The 21,672-nt window shown below is 44.9% G+C and overlaps 2 protein-coding genes across 2 annotated transcripts; both read left to right on the plus strand.

The window, feature by feature from the left end:
* Positions 1-13,038: 13,038 nt before the first annotated feature.
* Positions 13,039-14,496, plus strand: LOC125550261 (uncharacterized). The gene has a single exon (XM_048713219.2). It carries the CDS (start codon positions 13,279-13,281, stop codon positions 14,167-14,169), a length of 891 nt encoding a protein of 296 aa, XP_048569176.1. The 5' UTR covers positions 13,039-13,278; the 3' UTR covers positions 14,170-14,496.
* Positions 14,497-20,263: 5,767 nt separating this feature from the next.
* Positions 20,264-21,319, plus strand: LOC147978591 (uncharacterized). The gene has a single exon (XM_087546402.1). The coding sequence runs from the start codon at positions 20,399-20,401 to the stop codon at positions 20,912-20,914; it is 516 nt and encodes a 171-aa protein (XP_087402528.1). The 5' UTR covers positions 20,264-20,398; the 3' UTR covers positions 20,915-21,319.
* Positions 21,320-21,672: the final 353 nt, after the last annotated feature.

Genomic DNA, 21,672 nt, shown 5'->3' on the forward strand with positions numbered 1-21,672 from the left:
GAACCTTGCCCCTAGATACGTGGGCCCTTTCAAGACCGTCAGCAAGAGAGGCGATCTCGCCTATCAACTTGAGCTTCCCTCCAACTTTGCAAACGTGCGCGACGTGTTTCATGTCTCTCAGCTCCGCAAGTGTTTCAAGACCCCTGACCGCACCATCAACTTTGAAGACATTGATCTCCAAGAAGACCTGTCTTATCATGAGCACCCCGTTGCTATGCTTGAAGAAACTGAGCGCAAGACTCGCAACAAGTCAATCAAATTCCTCAAAGTCAAGTGGTCACATCATTCCGACCGTGAAGCCACCTGGGAACGCGAGGATCACCTCCGTTCTGAGTACCCGGAGTTTTTCCAGTCCTAGATCTCGATACGAGATCCTTTCGTAGTGGTGGAGTGTTGTAACACCCCGGATGTAATTTACCTTATTTGTACTACAACTCTTGTCGTTTCCGGCACTAAGTTATTTTATTTCCTCGTTGTCGGGTTTTTGTCTCCGTGTGTTTTGTCTTTGTCATGCTTCTCATATCATGTCATCATGTGCATTGCATTTGCATACGTGTTCATCTCATGCATCCGAGCATTTTCCCCGTTGTCCGTTTTGCATTCTGGCGCTCCTATGTCCTCTGGTGGTCCTTTCTACCTCTTTTCCGGTGGTCCACTTGTCATCATGATTTTAGTTTTCAATTGGATTATGCCTCACATGATAATTATTTTGTTGAGTTTGCTCCTACTATTATTCATGAGAAGAATTTTGCTTATGTAGAGAGTAGTAAATTCTCTATGCTTGTAGATCATGAAAAGAATGCTTTAGGTGCTGGTTATATTGTTGAATTCATTCATGATGCTACTGAAAATTATTATGAGGGAGGAATATATGCTTGTAGGAATTGCAATAATACCAAGTTTCCTCTCTATGTGCTTAAAGTTTTGAAGTTATGCTTGTTTTGCCTTCCTATGCAAGTTGATTCTTGTTTCCACAAGTTGTTTGCTCACAAAATCCCTATGCATAGGAAGTGGGTTAGACTTAAATGTGCTAGTCATATTCTTCATGATGCTCTCTTTATGTTTCAATTTTTATCCTTTATGTGAGCACCATAGAAATCATCATGCCTAGCTAGGGGCATTAAACGATAGCGCTTGTTGGGAGGCAACCCAATCTTATTTTTGTTCCTTGCTTTTTGCTCCTGTTTAGTAATAAATAATTCATCTAGACTCTGTTTAGATGTGGTTTTATGTGTTTAATTAGTGTTTGTGCCAAGTAGAACCGTTGGGAAGACTTGGGGAAAGTCTTTGCGATCATGCTGTAAAAAACAGAAACTTTAGCGCTCACAAGAATTGCTGCCATTTTTATTTGGAGAGTTTTATTTAGTTAATTCTTTTTGCAGATGATTAATAGATAAATTCCTTAGGTCCGGAAATTTATTTAGAATTTTATGAGTTCCAGAAGTATACGTTTGATTCAGATTACTACAGACTGTTCTGTTTTTGACAGATTCTGTTTTTCATGTGTTGTTTACTTATTTTGATGAATCTACGGCTAGTAAAATAGTTTATAAACCATAGAGAAGTTAGAATACAGTAGGTTTAGAACTAATATAAATAAATAATGAGTTCATTACAGTATCTTGAAGTGGTGATTTACTTTCTTATACTAACGGAGCTTACGAGTTTTCTACTTTAAGTTTTGTGTTGTGAAGTTTTCAAGTTTTGGGTAAGGATTCGATGGACTATGGAACAAGGAGTGGTAAGAGCCTAATATTGGGGATTCCCAAGGCACCCCAAGGTAATATTCAAGGACAACCAAGAGCCTAAGCTTGGGGATGCCCCGGAAGGCATCCCCTCTTTCGTCTTCGTTCATCGGTAACTTTACTTGGAGCTATATTTTTATTCACCACATGATATGTGTTTTGCTTGGAGCGTCAATTTATTTTGTTAGGATTTTCTTGCTGTTATTTAGAAAAATGTTTTGCATCTTTTATTTCAATGAAAGTGGCATTGATAGCCTCTACTATGCCTATGTTACAAGTATACATGTTGCTGTTTGAAAACAAAAAGTTTACCGCTGTTGCAATAATTCCATAGAAAAGTCAGAATGTGATAAAATGTTGAAACCTTTTGCATATTAAGATCTGATAAATTTACTACAGTGGGAATTTTATTTCATAATTTTTGGAGTTAGGGAAGTATGGATGTTGCAGAATTCTTAACAGACTATCCTGTTTAGGCAGATTGCTGTTATGTTTGCATTGTTTGCATATGTTTGCTTCTTTAATGATTCTATTTGAGGATAGGACGATTAAATATGCAGAGGCATTTAGTAGGAAATTTTGAATAATAATTTTAGTGATTTGCTACAGTAGACTATGATAAGGTTTTGGCAATGGTTTATACTAACTTATCTCACGAGTCCTTGTTGAGTTTTGTGTGGATGAAGCTTTTGAGATTTAGGGAGACCGTGATATGAGAGGAATTAAGGAGACACAAAAGCTCAAGCTTGGGGATTCCCAAGGCACCCCAAGATAATATTTCAAGAAGTCTCAAGCATCTAAGCTTGGGGATGCCCCGGTTGGCATCCCACCTTTCTTCTTCAACAATTATCGGTTAGTATCGGTTGATCCTAAGTTTTTGCTTCTTCACATGATGTTTGCTATTCTTAGATGTCATTTTATTTTGATTTTCTTGCTGTTTGAATAGAGTACCAAGATCTAAAATTATAAAATGTTAGAGAGTCTTCACATAGTTGCATAATTATTCAACTACTCATTGATCTTCACTTATATCTTTCGGAGTAGTTTGTCATTTGCTCTAGTGCTTCACTTATATCTTTTAGAGCATGGTGGTAGTTTTATTTTGAATAAATATATGAACTCTCATGCTTCACTTAGATTATTTTGAGAGTCTTAAATAGCATGGTAATTTGCTTAAAATCCTAATATGCTAGGTATTCAAGAATAATAAAATTCTCTTATGAGTGTGTTGAATACTATGAGAAGTTTGATACTTGATAATTGTTTTGAGATATGGAGATGGTGATATTAGAGCCATGCTAGTTGAGTAGTTGTGAATTTGAGAAATACTTGTGTTGAAGTTTGTGATTCCCGTAGCATGCACGTATGGTGAACCGTTATGTAACGAAGTCAGAGCATGAGGTGTTTATTGATTGTCTTCCTTATGAGTGGCGGTCGGGGACGAGCGATGGTCTTTTCCTACCAATCTATCCCCCTAGGAGCATGCGCGTAGTACTTTGTTTCGATAACTAATAGATTTTTGCAATAAGTATGTGAGTTCTTTATGACTAATGTTGAGTCCATGGATTATACGCACTCTCACCCTTCCACCATTGCTAGCCTCTCTAGTACCGCGCAACTTTCGCCGGTACCATAAACCCACCATACACCCTCCTCAAAACAGCCACCATACCTACCTATTATGGCATTTCCATAGCCATTCCAAGATATATTGCCATGCAACTTTCCACCATTCCATTATTATGACACGCTTCATCATTGTCATATTGCTTTGCATGATCATGTAGTTGACATCGTATTTTTGGCAAGGCCACCGTTCATAATTCTTTCATACATGTCACTCATGCATCATTGCACATCCCGGTACACCGCCAGAGGCATTCATATAGAGTCATCTTTGTTCTAGTATCAAGTTGTATCATCGAGTTGTAAATAAATAGAAGTGTGATGATCATCATTCAATAGAGCATTGTCCCAAAAAAAGAAAGGCCAAATAAAAAAATATAATAAAAAGGGGCAATGCTACTATCCTTTTACCACACTTGTGCTTCAAAGTAGCACCATGATCTTCATGATAGAGAGTCTCCTATGTTGTCACTTTCATATACTAGTGGGAATCTTTCATTATAGAACTTGGCTTGTATATTCCAATGACGGGCTTCCTCAAAATGCCCTAGGTCTTCGTGAGCAAGCGAGTTGGATGCACACCCACTAGTTTCTTTTGTTGAGCTTTCATATACTTATAGCTCTAATGCATCCGTTGCATGGAAATCCCTACTCACTCACATTGATATCTATTGATGGGCATCTCCATAGGCCGTTGATACGCCTAGTCGATGTGAGACTATCTTCTCCCTTTTTGTCTTCTCCACAACCACCATTCTATCCCACCTATAGTGCTATGTCCATGGCTCACGCTCATGTATTGCGTGAAGATTGAAAAAGTTTGAGAACATCAAAAGTATGAAACAATTGCTTGGCTTGTCATCGGGGTTGTGCATGATTTAAATATTTTTTGTGGTGAAGATGGAGCATAGCCAGACTATATGATTTTGTAGGGATAACTTTCTTTGGCCATGTTATTTTGAGAAGACATGATTGCTTTGTTAGTATGCTTGAAGTATTATTATTTTTATGTCAATATGAACTTTTGTCGTGAATCTTATGGATCTGAATATTCTTGCCACAAGTATGAAGAATTACATTGAAATTATGCCAACTAGCATTCCACATCAAAAATTATCTTTTTTATCATTTACCTACTCGAGGACGAGCAGGAATTAAGCTTGGGGATGCTTGATACGTCTCCAACGTATCTATAATTTTTGATTGCTCCATGCTATATTATCTACTATTTTGGGCAATATTGGGCTTTATTTTCCACTTTTATATTACTTTTGGGACTAACCTATTAACCGGAGACCCAGCCCAGATTTGTTGGTTTATGCCTATTTCAGTGTTTTGAAGAAAACGAATATCAGACGGAGTCGAAACGGAACGAAATCAATTGGAGAAGTTAATTTTGGAAGGAAACACACCTGATGGACTTGGACCCCACGTCAGAAGATACGGGAGCTGCCCACGACGATGGGGGCGCGCCCACCCCCTAGGGCACGCCCCCTACCTCGTGGGGCCCCCGTAGCTCCCCTAACGTGCTTCTTCTGCCTATATAACTCCATATACCCTAAAACTTCCAGAACGAGAGATTAGATCGGGAGTTCCGCCGCCAGAAGCCTCCGTAGCCACCAAAAGTCAATCGGGACCCTGTTCCGGCACCCTACCGGAGGGGGGAACCCTCACCGGTGGCCATCTTCATCATCCCGGTGCTCTCCATGATGAGGAGGGAGTAGTTCTCCCTCGAGGATGAGGGTATGTACCAGTAGCTATGTGTTTGATCTCTCTCTCTCGTTTTCTTGATTTGGCACGATCTTGATGTATCGCGAGCTTTGCTATTATAGTTGGATCTTATGTTTCTCCTCCCCCTCTTCTCTCTTGTAATGAATTGAGTTTCCCCCTTGGAGTAATCTTATCGGATTGAGTCTTTAAAGATTTGAGAACACTTGATGTATGTCTTGCCATGGATATCTGTGGTGACAATGGGATACCACATGCCACTTGACATATGTTTTGGTGACCAACTTGCGGGTTCCGCCCATGAACCTATGCATAGGGGTTGGCACACGTTTTCGTCGTGATTCTCCGGTAGAACTTTGGGGCACTCTTTGAGGTTCTATGTGTTGGTTGAATAGATGAATTGAGATTGTGTGATGCATATCGTATAATCATACCCACGGATACTTGAGGTCACATTGGAGTATCTAGGTGAAATTAGGGTTTTGGTTGATTTGTGTCTTAAGGTGTTATTCTAGTACGAACTCTAGGGCTGTTTGTGACACTTATAGGAATAGCCCAACGGATAGATTGGAAAGAATAACTTTGAGGTGGTTTCGTACCCTACCATAATCTCTTCGTTCGTTCTCCGCTATTAGTGACTTTGGAGTGACTCTTTGTTGCATGTTGAGGGATAGTTATGTGATCCAATTATGTTAGTATTGTTGAGGGAACTTACACTAGCGAAAGTATGAACCCTAGGCCTTGTTTCAACGCATTGCAGTACCATTTACGCTCACTTTTATCATTAGTTACCTTGCTGTTTTTATATTTTCAGATTACAAATACCCATATCTACTATCCATATACCACTTGTATCACCATCTCTTCGCCGAACTAGTGCACCTATACAATTTACCATTGTATTGGGTGTGTTGGGGACACAAGAGACTCTTTGTTATTTGGTTGTAGGGTTGCTTGAGAGAGACCATCTTCATCCTACGCCTCCTACGGACTGATAAACCTTAGGTCATCCACTTGAGGGAAATTTGCTACTGTCCTACAAACCTCTGCACTTGGAGGCCCAACAACGTCTACAAGAAGAAGGTTGTGTAGTAGACATCAGATGTGCAAAGTCATTCGTGATAACCTCAAAGCCGCGCAATCGCGCCAGAAGATTTACTATGATAGCAAACATCGTGATTTGGCTTTCGAGATCGGAGACCATGTCTACCTCCGCGTCTCTCCAATGAAAGGTACTCGTCGCTTCGGTATCAAAGGGAAGCTTGCCCCTAGATACGTGGGCCCTTTCAAGATCGTCAGCAAGAGAGGCGATCTCGCCTATCAACTTGAGCTTCCCTCCAACTTTGCAAACGTGCGCGACGTGTTTCATGTCTCTTAGCTCCGCAAGTGTTTCAAGACCCCTGACCACACCATCAACTTCGAAGACATTGATCTCCAAGAAGACCTGTCTTATCGTGAGCACCCCATTGCTATCCTTGAAGAAACTGAGTGCAAGACTTGCAACAAGTCAATCAAATTCCTCAAAGTCAAGTGGTCACATCATTCCGATCGTGAAGCCACCTGGGAACGCGAGGATCACCTCCGTTCTGAGTACCCAGAGTTTTTCCAGTCCTAGATCTCGGCACGAGATCCTTTCGTAGTGGTGGAGTGTTGTAACACCCCGGATGTAATTTACCTTATTTGTACTCCAACTCTTGTCGTTTCCGGCACTAAGTTATTTTATTTCCTCGTTGTCGGGTTTTTGTCTCCGTGTGTTTTGTCTTTGTCATGCTTCTCATATCATGTCATCATGTGCATTGCATTTGCATACGTGTTCGTCTCATGCATCCGAGCATTTTCCCCGTTGTCCGTTTTGCATTCCGGCGCTCCTATGTCCTCCGGTGGTCCTTTCTACCTCTTTTTCGTGTGTGTGTGTGTGTTAAACGTTTTTGGATTGGACCGAGACTTGTCATGCGGCCTTGGTTTACTACCGGTAGACCGCCTGTCAAGTTTCGTGCCATTTGGACTTCGTTTGATACTCCAACGGTTAACCGAGGGACCGAAAAGGCCTCGTGTGTGTTGCAGCCCAACACCCCTCCAAAGTGGCCCAAAACCCACCAAAACCTCTCCCACCATCTAGAGCATTCGATCACGATCACGTGGCCGCAAACCGCACCTCATTTGGAGCTCCCTAGCTTCCTCTACCTCTATATAAAGACCCCCCCCCATTTGAAATCACGGACGAAACCCTAAAAACTCCACCCGCCGCCGCTAGACGAGATCCGGACGGCCGGACGTGTCCGCCCCGCTTCCCCTCGGCCAATCTCCACGTGACACGTGTCCCGCCTGCTGCCCACTTCATCGCCGACGCCCACGGCCCGCCGAGCCCGCTTGGGGCCCCCGCGGCCCAGGGAGCCGCCGCCCGCGCCTTCCTCGCCCAGCGCCGCCCGCGCCTTCTCCCCGCCGCCTTTCTTCTCCATCGTCGGCGCCCTCCGGCCGCCGCGCAAGGTCACCAGCGACCCGACCCAGCAGCTCCGGCCGCCGGAGCCCGACGCCCCCGCACCGCGGCTCGCCTCCAACCTCGCCGCCCGGAGCTCCCGGAACTCCTCCGTCGCCCTCGTGCCCCGGATCCGGCTCCCTCTCCTTCCTCCTCCTTGGAACGACAAGTCCGGCGACTCTCCGGTGAACTTCGATCTCCGCGCTGCTATAGTGGATCCAGATCTAGATCTCGCGGTTGACTTTTTCCTCCCAAAACCCTAGATTTTTGCATACTTTGACATGTCATAACTCTGCATCCGTAGCTTCGATTCGTGCGTGTAGCATATCAAAATGTTCATCTCGACGAGTACATCATTTCATCTCATTGCATCATTTTCATTTGAGCTCATCTTGATGCCCGAAATGTTGTTGGAAGAGGGCTATGTGAGGAAAGTTGCAGATCTGTTTCAGCAAATGGCCTTTTGTCATTTTTGCCATGATTAATGTGTGCATGCTATGATCTTGAGCTCTACATGTGTTTTGTTATATGCCATGTCATCTTTATAGGGGTGTATGCCATGTATTTTTGTAATCTTTGTGGTGACTAGCACAAGCATGCAAAGTAGCCTACTCAATGATGCTGATTTCAGGGACTTAGAATTTCACTAAGTCCTTGTCCTGATATTGTTTTTATGCCATATGTTCTTGTTGTTTCCTAGTGATCCGTGCCTCTTTTGAGGATGATCAGTAAGGATGTTTTGTTAATATTGTGGTGCTCTATCCATCCATGTCTTTTTTGCATTTATGGAGCATCCTAACTTGAGTCAATCGAGCTCTACTTTTACTACAAAATGTTCCTGGCAGATTGTTGACATGTTTAGCGATTTTGCCGAGCTTGTTGTTGTTGATTCGTATATGCTATGTTGTTGTTCTTGCCATGTATAGCTTCTATGCCATGTCTTCTTGATGGGTGTATGGTTAGTTTGTCATGCCATGCTCTGTAGTGAGTGCATCGAGCTCGTAAACATGCCTACGTGTTAATCTGTTTTGCATGCTCCAGTTTTTCACTAAGTCTGAATCTGTTTGTGTTTTTGCTATGTTCACATACTTGCAATTATATTTTATGATCCCTTTTGGCTCAAGGTCACTAAGTGACTTTTGTTATATGCTTAGAGTAGATTCATTCCATGCCTTTCTTTGCCATGATATATTCCTGTAGCATGCAGTTTTCGTGCTCTAAAGATTGCTTCCTGATGATAAATTCCTGACTTGTGTTAATTTCACCAAGTCTGAAACCTATTATCTTTTGCACTTTTGTCATGCTTGTTTGAACCTGTTAATGGATGAATTAGCCGTAGCTCATTGTTCACCTTTTGTCAAGCATCATGAGTGGATCCCTGCCATGTATTTTGTTGTCATGTTTGAGTGTTGTAGCATATTTATCTTGATGCATTTAGATGGCTACTTGATGTTTATCACAGACCGGTGCTATATTTGTTTTGCTTGCCATTTCCAAACCATGCATCTGATTCCGGTAATCTTTATATCTATTTCAACCGAAACCACCTCACCTTTCCAGTGGCACTCTTGGATTTCCAAGTTGAGGCCAGGTTCATTCTTTCCTTTCCAAATCTTGCATATGCATCACATATTGCATCCCGCATATCATACCATGTTTGCATCATGTTGCTTGAGCATTGCACGTGGTTGATTGTGTTCCTTTTGCTTGTTGTTCTTGCTTGGGTAGAGCCGGGAGACGAGTTCGTGAACGAGGAGCCTGTTGAGTATGCCTACGAGGATCAAGGCAACTCTGAGAATTTTGCAGGCAAGATGACATACCCTCGAAATCACTTCTATCTTTGGTTGCTAGATGCTCGCTCTTTTGCTATGCATATGCTACGATACCTATCACTTGCTTATCATGCCTCCCACATTGTCATGCCAAACCTCTAACCCTCCTTGTAGCAAACCGTTGTTTGGCTATGTTACCTCTTTGCTCAGCCCCTCTTATAGCGTTGCTAGTTGTAGGTGAAGATTGGAGATCGTTCCTTGTTGGAACATGTTTATTGTTGGTATATCACAATATTATCTTGTTTATCTTAATGCACCTATATACTTGGTAAAGGGTGGAAGGCTCGGCCTTATGCCTAGTGTTTTGTTCCACTCTTGCCGCCCTAGTTTCCGTCATATCGGTGTTATGTTCCCGAATTTTGCGTTCCTTACACGGTTGGGTTATAATGGGAACCCCTTGACAGTTCGTCTTGAATAAAACTCCTCCAGCAATGCCCAATCTTGGTTTTACCATTTGCCACCTAGCCTCTTTTTCCCTTGGGTTTCCGGAACCCAAGGGTCATCTTTATTTAAACCCCCCCCCCCCCCCGGGCCAGTGCTCCTCTGAGTGTTGGTACAAACAGAGCCACTTGCAGCGCCACCTCGGGGAAACTCGAGGGTTGGTTTTAGTTGTACGTAGTGTTCATCTGAGTGTGCCCTGAGAACGAGATATGTGCAGCTCCTATTGGGATTTGTCGGCACATTCGGGCGGTGTTGCTGGACTTGTTTTACCATTGTCGAGGATGTCTTGTAACCGGGATGCCGAGTCTGATCAGATTATCTTGGGAGAAGGAATATCCGTCGTTGACCGTGAGAGCTTGTGATGGGCTAAGTTGGGACTCCCCTGCAGGGATTTAAACTTTCGAAAGTTGTGCCCGCGGTTATGGGTAGATGGGAATTTGTTAATGTCCGGTTGTAGATAACCTGAAACTTAACGTAATTAAAATGCACCAACCGCATGTGTTACCGTGATGGTCTCTTCTCGGCGGAGTCCGGGAAGTGAACACGGTGTTGGAGTAATGCTTGACGTAGGTTGTTCTAGGATCACTTCTTAATCATAGTTGTTCGACCGTGCTTTTTGCCTTCTCTTATCGCTCTCTTTTGCGAATATGTTAGCCACTATATATGCTAGTCGCTTGCTGCAGCTCCACATCATACCTTACCTTACCTATAAGCTTAAATAGTCTGGATTGCGAGGGTGCGAGATTGCTGAGTCCCCGTGACTCACAGTTTACTTCCAAAACCAGATGCAGGGACCGATAATACCGTTCCAGATGATATGACCGAGCTCAAGTGGGAGTTCGATGAAGACTCTTGTCGTTAGTACGTGTCTTTCCCAGATGATCAGTAGTGGTGCCCAGTTGGGGCGATCGAGGACTTTGTCGCATTTGGGGGTTGATCTTTATTTTGGTACCGTAGTCAGACTCTGAGTGTCTTGGGTGAATGTAATGACTTATTTATGTATTTGTGTGACGTGGCGAGTGTAAGTCAATTATGTATCTTTCCCCTTTATTTATTTACATGGGTTGTTGTGAAGATTACCTCACTTGCGACATTGCTTTCAATGCGGTTATGCCTCTAAGTCATGCTTCGACACGTAGGATATATAGCCGCATCGAGGGCGTTACACGTAGAGGCCAAACGTTTATGCATTTCTTTTAGCAAAGTTCCTGCAGCAACGTGCGGGGCGTTATCTAGTTCTGTTGGGGGGGTAACTTTTTAGCATGTAGCCCTTACCCTAAAACTCAACTCCTCAAACGAGCTCCAGCCCCACATGAAAGTCTCACTCTTCATATTATTCTTCCTTCTTCCATCCACGTGACCAACGACGAATTTTTGTCGATGGATGATGTCCATGAGCTAACTAGGGACTATGGTAGATGAACTACAAAAATAGTGTGATAGACACTGACCACGTACGACGTACGCGTGCAAGGTAGGATCTGAGAAAGTCGATGAAATTCCTCCATCACGGCCCACATTTGGGCACTTCTTTTTCTGGATGAGTTCTTCTCTTCTTAGTTCTCCTAGTGGCATGATGGTGTGGTCCAAGACACTACGATTCATCGAAAACGATGACGGCGGGCAACATCCATGTTTCTGGGTAAGTGCTTACAGGTATGTGATGTAGGCACACTTTGCTCTACCTGTGGCCGGGAATGACAGAAAGGAACTTGGCCATGGCCGGGCACAATGAGAACCTGGCGGATTCTCACCAGAGACGGTGGGGGAGGGAGGCGGGATTGCGGGACATGGGCGGCGGTGAGTTGGGGGCAACAATGATGTAGGCAGCGTAAGGAGACACAACTCGTGTGCGGGAGAAAGGGAGAGATGATTTATTAGGAGTTGGCGATGTCCAGCTATATTTTAGTAGGAGAGGTGGATTTGAATAGGTTCCGCTCAAATTTTTGATGGATTAAAGGTTTTGGGAAAGTGCTAGGTGAAGCTTAATTGCTTCAGTTTTGCTAAAGCACATCTAGACGTGCCATAAGTATTGCACATCTAAGTCCAATGTCATTGATCTTACGCGGAGATTAATGTGGGTTCTTTTTTTATGCTTGATTGAGTCAATTAGATGTGTAATAACTAGAGTACATCTAGATGTGCCCTAAACGTCCTCAAACCGATTTTATATTAGACCTCTTCCAATGCAAAGGTGCTTAGATGAGGTGCTAAGTGCATTAAATACCTTAGCAACTCAACACCCCAATGCATAGGTGCTTAGCTTGTTGTTACTAAGCACACATTATTTAATGAGTTAGCACCTAAAGTCTTTCATGTATTGATCAAATTGTTTCATTTAAGTGGTTTGCCTAGGTTTTTGCGCTTAGCATTGGTTTTTCCTGGAGTCACTAAAGTATTCTCTCTCCTCCTTAAATGTAGTGTCATGTCATTTTTTCGCTTATGTGGCATGCTTAGCACCTGTCCACGGTGGAGTATTGGGAGGGGCCTTAGGGAATTATAGCTTTTTGGGCAAGGGCTAGATATGCTCTTAACTATATTCAAACAATAATACACCTCTCTCATAAAATAAAATCAACTTGCAGAGAGTTGGATCCAAGACCGACTCCTGCCCAGGCCAAGCCCGGATCACATGTCTTCAATGAAGCAGCAGCATAAAAGTGTAACACAGCCCCGGCCGGTCCCAATGTTCACAAATGCTACTGCCTCCGTTCGTTCAAAAATAATGATCAGATGCACTTAATTACAACAAAATGTGCTTGTTATTAAATCTCTGACGCTTTGCTAGTAAATTTTGAGCAGGGAATCGCAGCTCCGGCTCAAGGTATTGGCTCGCTGAAACACAATTACTCCTACCCCGTTGTACATAAGTTTTAGAGGGACAAATTAAGGTAGCCATCACTACAAACGTTAGTACTCCACCACTGCTACGGGGCAAGGAGTAATTCAGCAGTTCGTGCCAGTACAAGGCTCAGTTTGCAGCTCATTTAAATACATTTAAAAACTTTTGTACAGTAGTACGTGAAATGGAAGTTTTTGAATTTTTTGTGTGTAAATACAAGTTTAAACTGCCATCCAAATGATTTTCCCGGGAGAAAACCCAACTTGGCACGAGCGAGAATTACGGGGGCGACTTGCTTAATAAAAAAGGCTAAGGAAAGGTAGCAGCAGGCATCAGCTAGCTCAGCAGCAGCAGCCAGCAGCGGTAGCAAATGATTTGGTGAGGACGAACCATCCGTAAGGTGACCCGTCCCTTTTCCCTTACCTCACCTCACCTTCTCCTCCGCGTCTTCTTTCCTCTCGGCCTATAGATCTCCTCTCTCTCCGAGGACTCGCTCAGCAAGCGCACGGCCGGAAACCCAGTCCAGGCACCTAGCTACCGCCGCGCCGCGCCAAGAGCCGCCACCTCGTCCCCGGCTAGCGCGCGGCAATGTCTTCCAACGGCAAGCCCAACCCGCAGCCCCCCGCCGCCGCCGCCGCGGCCACCAACGGCGCGGGCGCGGGCGGGCCGCCCAAGATGTACCAGCGCCCCATCTACCGCCCGCAGGGCCCCGCAAAGGGCCGCCGCGGGGGCCGCTCCTCCTGCCGCTTCAGCTGCTGCTGCTGCTTCTTCTGGGCCGTGCTCGTCGTGCTCCTCCTGGCCCTCGTCGCCGCCGTCGCCGGCGGCGGCTTCTACCTCCTCTACCGCCCCCACCGGCCGGCCTTCACCCTCTCCGTGGCGCGCGTCAACAAGCTCAGCCTCTCCAGCTCCGCCACGGCGCCCGCGCTCACCGACTCCATCGACTTCACGCTCACCGCCAAGAACCCCAACAAGAAGCTCGTCTACCTGTACGACGACTTCACCGTCACCGCCGCCACGGCCGCCAACGCCGTGCCGCTCGGGGAGGCGACCGTGCCGGGGTTCCTGCACGAGGCCAACAACATCACCGTCATCAAGGCCACCGTCACCGCGGCCGCGCTCGGGGTCGACCCCACCGCCGCCAGCTCCGACATCAAGAAGTCGGGCACCTTCGCCATCACCCTCGACCTGGAGACCAAGGCCGGCGTCAAGGTGGGCGGGCTCAAGACCAAGAAGATCGGCATCCAGGTGCACTGCGACGGCATCAAGGTGGCCGCGCCCGCCGCGGCGCCCGCGCCGGCGAAGAAGAAGGGGGTGAAGCTCACCGTCGCCAAGGCGCCGTCGAAGGCGCCGGCCGCCGTGGAGGCCCCGGAGCCGTCCGCGGCCGTCGACGACGCGACAACCTCGCCCCCGGCGGCGACCACCGTCGCGCGCGTGTGCCAGGTCAGGATCCGAGTCAAGATCTGGAAGTGGACCTTCTAGTGACGACGCAAACTCCCAGGGGGCACATTGCGAAAGCGAACCAAAGCCACTTTACTTTTCACCTGGGACGCGGCGGTAGTAGAGATCACAACCGACGGTTGCTGTAAAAAAATATCCCATTTGAATTTTACGAAATTTGGCGGGGGGGAGGGGAGGGGAGGAGTGATGTGAGGTTTGAGGTATTTGTTTATTATTTCTCCTTATTTTTCTACGTTTCTTTTTTTTGCGTCACCTTATTTTTTGCTAGTGCAAGTACACCTTGGGGATTGTTCCGCTTAACTTTGTACGACTATTACATATCTATCTGAATTTGTAACTGTTTTTTTTTTGTCGGAGGGAATTTGTAATCGTTAGTGGCATGTATTACTAATGTACTGTCAAACTATACTCTCCTTTATTTTCATGTTACAGCCCATGGTTTTGTATTCCTGACGGACAGTTTTGTAATAGTATGGAGTATGATTATGCAGAGATTACGCGTGAATTTTTCTTAAAAATGATCATACATCCCTTGCTTAGGAATATATTCTGGAGCCCAAGGTTTCTTTTTGCCGAAGTACAGTAGTACAGTACTAATTTTGTACGCCAGAGGAAAGGCGAGCGCTGTAGAATTACAGGAAGTGAAGAGTTCTGAACAGAAAGAAATGTACAAGTTCTGAGGATTTGCGCCGTGAGGCTGAAGCTGTTGAAGGGCAAAAGGGTCATTCGCTGTTAAAAAAGGGCTTTCTTTTGTGCTTAAGCACGATGATGGGGGTCGTTTACCGGGATCGGTGAGGGCTTAGTTTAAAGGTCAACACAAATCATTAAAGCACGCCGCATCTTTTCCCAACACGCGACCCTGGAAAAGGAGGAGGAAATTTACATTCCGTACTCGCGAGATGTGTTAAACAGTAGACGCCACCGCTATTGTTAAAAGCTGGGCGACCGTGCAACCATGAAGAAGCATCTTTGGTCCGCAGTCTAATAATCCGGTTCTAATGGTGGTAGTGGAGTACATTATTATTAGTACCCCCTTCGGTCCTTCTTACTCTGCATATTAGGTTTGTCTGAAGTCAGTCTCATCCAACTTTAACCAAGTTTATACCAAAAATTATTAACATTCACATAACAACATATTTATTATTAGATCCATCTAGAAATATATTTTTATATTATATTTATTAGATGTTATAGATGTTAATATTTTCTAATATAAATTTGGTCAAATTTAGCAAACTTTGACTTCAGACAAAACTAATGTGCGGAGTAAAAAGGACCAGAGGGAGTACTATGTTCTCTCTTTTTTTTAAATTAAATCCCTTGTTCATTAACTTGTGATAAGAGTTAGTACATGTTTAAGAAGAAGAGCTATAGATTTTGGGGTACATCTTCCATCACTCAGAACAAAACGAGCCCATAGCCACGTAGCCAACTCATGGGCAACAACAAATAGCTTCTATGGGACAATGATTGAAACGAGTTTGAGTAATTCCACGGGTCGTATAGTACAAATCATCGAGGGTCGTTTCATCGGATATATCAAGCGTAAAGCCCCATTGTTTTCTGAAAAAGTGCTTTCTTCGTTCGGAATTACTTGTCTTAAAAATAGATGTATCTAGAATTAAAATATGTCTAGATACATTCATTTCCACGACCTGTTCCGAACGGAGGGAGTAAGTGCTATGCATCTTCAGGCTCTCGATTACACGATCGACGCGGGACGGGGCACTTTAGTATGCCTGTTAACCAAGACCACACAACATGAAAGGGGTGAGCACAGGTCGAGCCCATTCCATCATCATGCCTCGGTTTTTCGTCCATGTTGCTAATCCCTGATAGAGTAATATGATGGTCGCACCGACAAACACCCATTCTGTTAAAGCTCTAGGCAATAAGATCCATCATCTCATGTTGCAAGAAAAAAATGGCAACGATTTCCCTTGAGTCAACATGTCAAAACGTTTGTCCATTCTAGTGTCCGGTCAATGACACTAGTAGAAAACGGGCTTTTAGTCCCGGTTTGATTTTTTTTATTTTTTTCTTAATTTTTAAATTTCTGAATTATTTTACAATTTAATTTCTAATCACCCCTCATCACTACTGAATTTTATCTATAATCTCTATTCTCTAATTACCCTCATCATTTCAAATCGTCTAACTTTCCGGCCGGTCACCCATCCTGTCACTACTTCAGTCTAAGCACGCTTAACCTCCGAGTTCTATTCCCCCTAATTTTCAAGTCTGCACTTGTTGTTTTTCCGACAATAGTAAGTTGTCAATCCTATTAATCCTAAGTGATTTAGCTTGAGCATGAAGTCACATGTTTTACTGTTTGAGTTTCAAACTATTATTCTAAAAGCAATAATGATTTAGTAACACTAATATTTCTTAAATAAGTAGTTTGACCAGATTTGACCAAAATTCAAAAAAACTGAAATAATTATTTAGTAACACTAATATTCTTGAATAATTATTTAGTAACACTAATACTTCTTGAATAAGCAGTTTGACCAGATTTAACCAAAATTCAAAAAACCTGAAATTTGAGCATAACTTTTTCCCTTTTAGAATTTGAGGATTCTAGAAATTTGCAAAACGGTCTACGGCCATCAAATTCGGATGCGGATTTTCGTGCTGAACATTTTGATATATTATACTTCTTAAATAAGTAGTTTGACCACAGTTTGATCAGATTTAACCAAAATTCAAAAAAAAATGAAATTTGAGCATAACTTTTTCCCTTTTAGAATTAGAGGGTTCTAGAAATTTTCAAAACGACCTACGACCCGGATGCAGATTTTCGTGCTGAATATTTTAATATATTATACATTTTTTCCCGACATCGTATGCAAAAGTTATAGCCGTTTCCGACGTCGTATGCAACAGTTTGAGACACGAACCCCTTTAATACCGGTTTGAGAGACGAGCCAGGACTAAAAAATGCGACACAAACCGGGACTAAAGGGCATCGCACTTTTTAGTTCCGGTTCGTATCTCAAACCGGGACTAAGGTCTAATCTTTAGTCCCGGTTCATGTCTCAAACCGGGAGTAAAGGTCTCATTTAAATCGGGACTAATGCCTTTAGCCACTCGAATCAGGACTAATGCTCACATTAGTCCCGGTTCGTAATGCAATCAGGACTAATGTGTATATTGAGCTGTGACCAAAGCCCTATTTTTCTACTAGTGTGAGATCACTCACCTTGGAGAGCAAGTGTGCCACACAACGTGTTATAACTTCCCTCGGAGGAGAGTTCTGAATCCATACATTGTTCCAATGTTTTTTTTTACCATCGTCCACTTGTCAAATATACCATGTTTAACGGGGAATCCTATTTACTCCACAGGTCGATGGTTAGCGAGCAAACACATACCCTTGTGATAGCTATGCACATATATTGGGGCCGACCCAACTAGACAATTTCGGAAGATTCCACATTCCGGTTTTAGAAATGTTCTAGAACCTTTGCGGACCATTTTTCTTCCTTCTGGTTTTTCATTTTCTTGTCCTTTTTTATTTTCATTTTCAATTTTTGTTTCGCATTTTTGTTATGAAATATGTAACATTTCCTTCAATCAAGATCTTTTTTTGAATCCATGAACATCTTTCAAATTCACAAACATTTTTTAAAATTGATGAACTTTTTTTCCCAATCACAGTCTTTTTCTAAATTCATGGATATTTTTGAGAGGGGCGTTTTGGCTCCCGGGAGCATTTGCTCCGGGATGAACAATACCGCAAAAAAAAGGTGGTAAAATTTATTCAAGAAATTCTGATTTTTATCTGGATGTTCGTGTTAATCTCACATGCATGCTAGATAATTTTCATGTGAAACGAAGCGGCAGTGTTTCATCGGTAAAAAGTCAAATTTGGGGTGACATTTTGGGGTAACATTTGGTGCTCATTTTTTTGCACAAGCCAAACTGTTTAACCTTTTTGCCTAAAACTTTGCAGGCAGCATTCAGATGTGATTATAAATACCTAAAAAATGTTGGGTTTTTTCTTGTATTTCAAAAAATATTTTTCGAGCGCAGGAGCAAGTGCTCCCGGGAACCAAATCAGATTTCCAAATATTTTTCAATTTGCTAACATTTTTTAACCATCAATATATTTTTCAAGTTCACAAAAAAATTTAGCATTTGTGAACATTTTTTTATTCACGAAAATTGTTTGAATTAGTGAATATATTTAGAATTCCACAATTTTTTCAAACGATGAAAATTTAAATTTGCAACTATTTTTTCAAACTCAAGAACATTTTTCAAAACCACGAGTATTTTCTCAAAAAATTTAACATTATTTTATTTTGCAAATATTTTCCAGATTCAATGAAAATTTTCAAAATATTGAACATTTTTTTAAGTTCACAGTTTTTTCGAAAATCATGAATAGTTTATAAATATATGGTAATATTTTAATAGAAAAATTGATCAAAGTAAAAAAACTAGTCACAAATCCGACAAGCAGTGGGTTGGCCCATTTAGTGCTGACACGCGGAGGGGTGCTCGTTTGGTGACTTTCCTGCCAGCTTCGCGCGGAATAGTACTCATGCTTAATTTTATCGATGCCGTCTATGCTGCTCTGCCACATGAATGATGCATTCTTCCTCAACGCAACATTTAAAAGTCACCATCCGAAAAATATCCGTGTCAACATTTAAAAGTCATTCTCCAAGCAGCAGTAGCCAAAATTGAAATGGTTAATATCATGGAACCCATACCTCCTTGCCGCTTTGGTGCACACAAATTACCAGGTGAACCAATCATTCTTTTTTTATTGACACCATCCCTTGTTACCAGTGTGACATTGCTTGCATGATTCTTTGGTCCGAATATTGCGTATGATGGTTTACCTTGTGCAATGGATTTAAGGGTAACCTCTTTTTCCAACGTTGATAGCCGTTTTCCTTCCACCCATTTATTCTTTGTTCTCTCTACTACCTTCATCCTGATTTATTGGTCTTCTTCGTATTTTATATCAAAATTTGATCATATATTTAACCAACAAAATGTTAATGCATGTCATAGAAAAATTACATCGTTGGATTCATATTTGAACATAGTTTTCAATGATACTAATTTGTGTGACAAGCATTAACTTTTTGTGAATTATATCCATGGTCAAAGTTTGACACAAAATACCAAGGGGAGCAATAAACCAGGATGCAGATAGTAATTCCCATGTGCTAACAAACACCAACAAATAGTAGTTTTCTCTTAGAACTAACAAGTAGATTCAGCTTGCGATATAAAAAAACAGGTAGACTCTTATTGGGCCGGTTAGGCCTGCCACTGGGCCAGTAACCCAGTAGTCCAGTTGCCCCAGAGAAACCCTTTTCTTGCTCCCTTCTTTTCCATCCCCGGTGTGCAGCTTCTTTCTTAAAAAAAACAAGAGATAGACGTGCGCGCTCGTCTGACACTCGTGTAAAACCTCTCCCGGAAGGAACTTAACCGAAAGGGTAACGCGCCTGTACAGCTCACAAGGTTAATCTCGACTAATCCTTGTCGTGCAAGACACGAAGGTGACGGCATGCAGGAGATCGGCGACGGTCCAAAACAGCCCCGCAGCTTTTGGCAACACCAAAGGCGCCAACGAAAACCGCCGCAGCTAGAGCAAAACACACACACACACGCCAGCTGGCCACAATCAATACACGACCCAGCGAAATGCTTCCCGAACCCCCGCGGTCCGTCCGTCCGTCCGTCGTCTCCCACAAGCCACAGCGGCTGTGCGGCGCGGCGCGGCCTGGGGCTCTGGGCCTGCTGCGCTCGCCTCCGTCACGAGCGCGAGATTGGGGTTCGTTTTCTGGCGAGAGCCCAACTGGCACCCACCCACGCCCCATCCACCATCCACCACGGGCCGAGCCACCGAGCGACGACGGTCAACAGCACCGACGAAGGAAGAAAGAAAGGGTTTCTTTCCCCACCCGTCGCGTCCAAAAAAGCCGCGGTTCCCCAGGGGAGAGCGCGCTACGCGCCACACGCCACGCAGCGCGAACACGTCCTTTTCCTCGCGTAACGCCTCGAGGCCGCCGGATACGCGCCCCCGAGGCGGATCCGACGGCCCCGCGCCGCGCAGCCACGTCCCGCCCCCCGCCCTATATAAACCCACGTGGACGCTCCACCGCGCTCGCTATCCACCACCACGCCTCACTCCCCTCCTCCTCCATCTCTGCTTTCTGTTCCACTTGGCGGTTCCCTTCCTTCCTCTGAGTCGGCTGCTGTGCCTGTGGGAGCACCGGTAGGGTGGATGGAGGAGGAGGAGGCCGCCGGCGTGAGGAAGCGGAAGCGCGGCGGGGAGGCCGTGGCCCTGGTGTCCGGCGGAGAGGCGGGGCTCGTCGAGGGAGGTGGTGGCTTCTCCTGGAAGGAGGCGGAGATGGAGGAGGGGGAGGGGGAGGAGTACGAGGGCATCGCGGAGGAGTCGGTGGAGGAGGTGATGCGGTGGCTGGAGCTGGAGATCTCCTCCTCGCCGGGGAAGCCCGGCGGCGGCGACGACGGGTTCGTGACCATCAACGGCAACGAGGAGAGCTGCGGCCCGTCCTTCTCCGCCGCGGCGTCCACCGTCATGGCCTCCGTGGACACGCGCGCGGGCGCCCCGCCGCCCCCGACGGCCATCCCCTGGCCGTGGCCCGAGCCCAACGACGACACCACCAAGCCGGCGGCGGCGGACGGCAACGACGACGACGCGGACATGGCGGAGCTCGTCGACGAGGAGTGGCTGGTGGAGCTGCTGACCGGCGGCGGGCCCGCGCTGGAGGTAGAGTAGGGTAGGGCGCAGAGCGCTCGGGTTGGCAAGGCAAGGCAAGGCGCAAGCGTACGCGCGTTTCCTTTTTCGGACGGTTGTACAGCGGGCAAGGGAAAAGCCAGGAAAAAAGAGAGCGGTGGCTCGTTTTGGCGCGGCCCGGGTCGGTCGCATCGCTTTCTTCCGCGGCATGGGCGGGCAGCGGCAGCGATCGGTCCGTCCATCAATGCGGTCGGCCTTGTGCGGTGGTGCGTTGAGGGGTGAGGTTGCGAGGAAATGGAAATGGTGCTCGCTGGCTGGCCCTTGTCGCGTTGCCTGCTTTTGCGTCCGGTTTCTACTGCTGGCCACTATGGCTCAGTTTTCCTGCTCCGTGACGCCTTTTTCTCGCCTTGACTGGCCGATAGCGAATGGTGTTTGAATTCGATCGTACTCCTACGTGTTTCTTTCGCCAACCTACCTAACCCACACTCAAAAAAAAAGCAACCCAACCCACATTAAATCAGCTAGCGTCTACAGTTAGTAACTGTTAACCAATCTCAGAGTCCCGAGGAGTAGTACTAAAATGAATCCAAGTTGGGTCGTGAAGTTAGGCGTCTCGGCCGGAGCGTGAACTAATTTCCACCGGCACATGTGGTGGTACGTTCATGTCCTTCGTAGTCTGGGCGCATTAGATTCCAAGAGGCAACGGTACGAAGCAGATGCAACAGGCAACATGGATAGCCATGAATCCGCGAGCGAGCGAGCACAGAGGTGGCGCGGGGCTCGGTGGTCTGTGGTTTCAG

Source organism: Triticum urartu, chromosome 3A (assembly GCF_056163025.1).
Source record: "Triticum urartu cultivar PI428250 chromosome 3A, HENAU_Tu73, whole genome shotgun sequence".
Taxonomy (NCBI): Eukaryota; Viridiplantae; Streptophyta; class Magnoliopsida; order Poales; family Poaceae; genus Triticum; species Triticum urartu.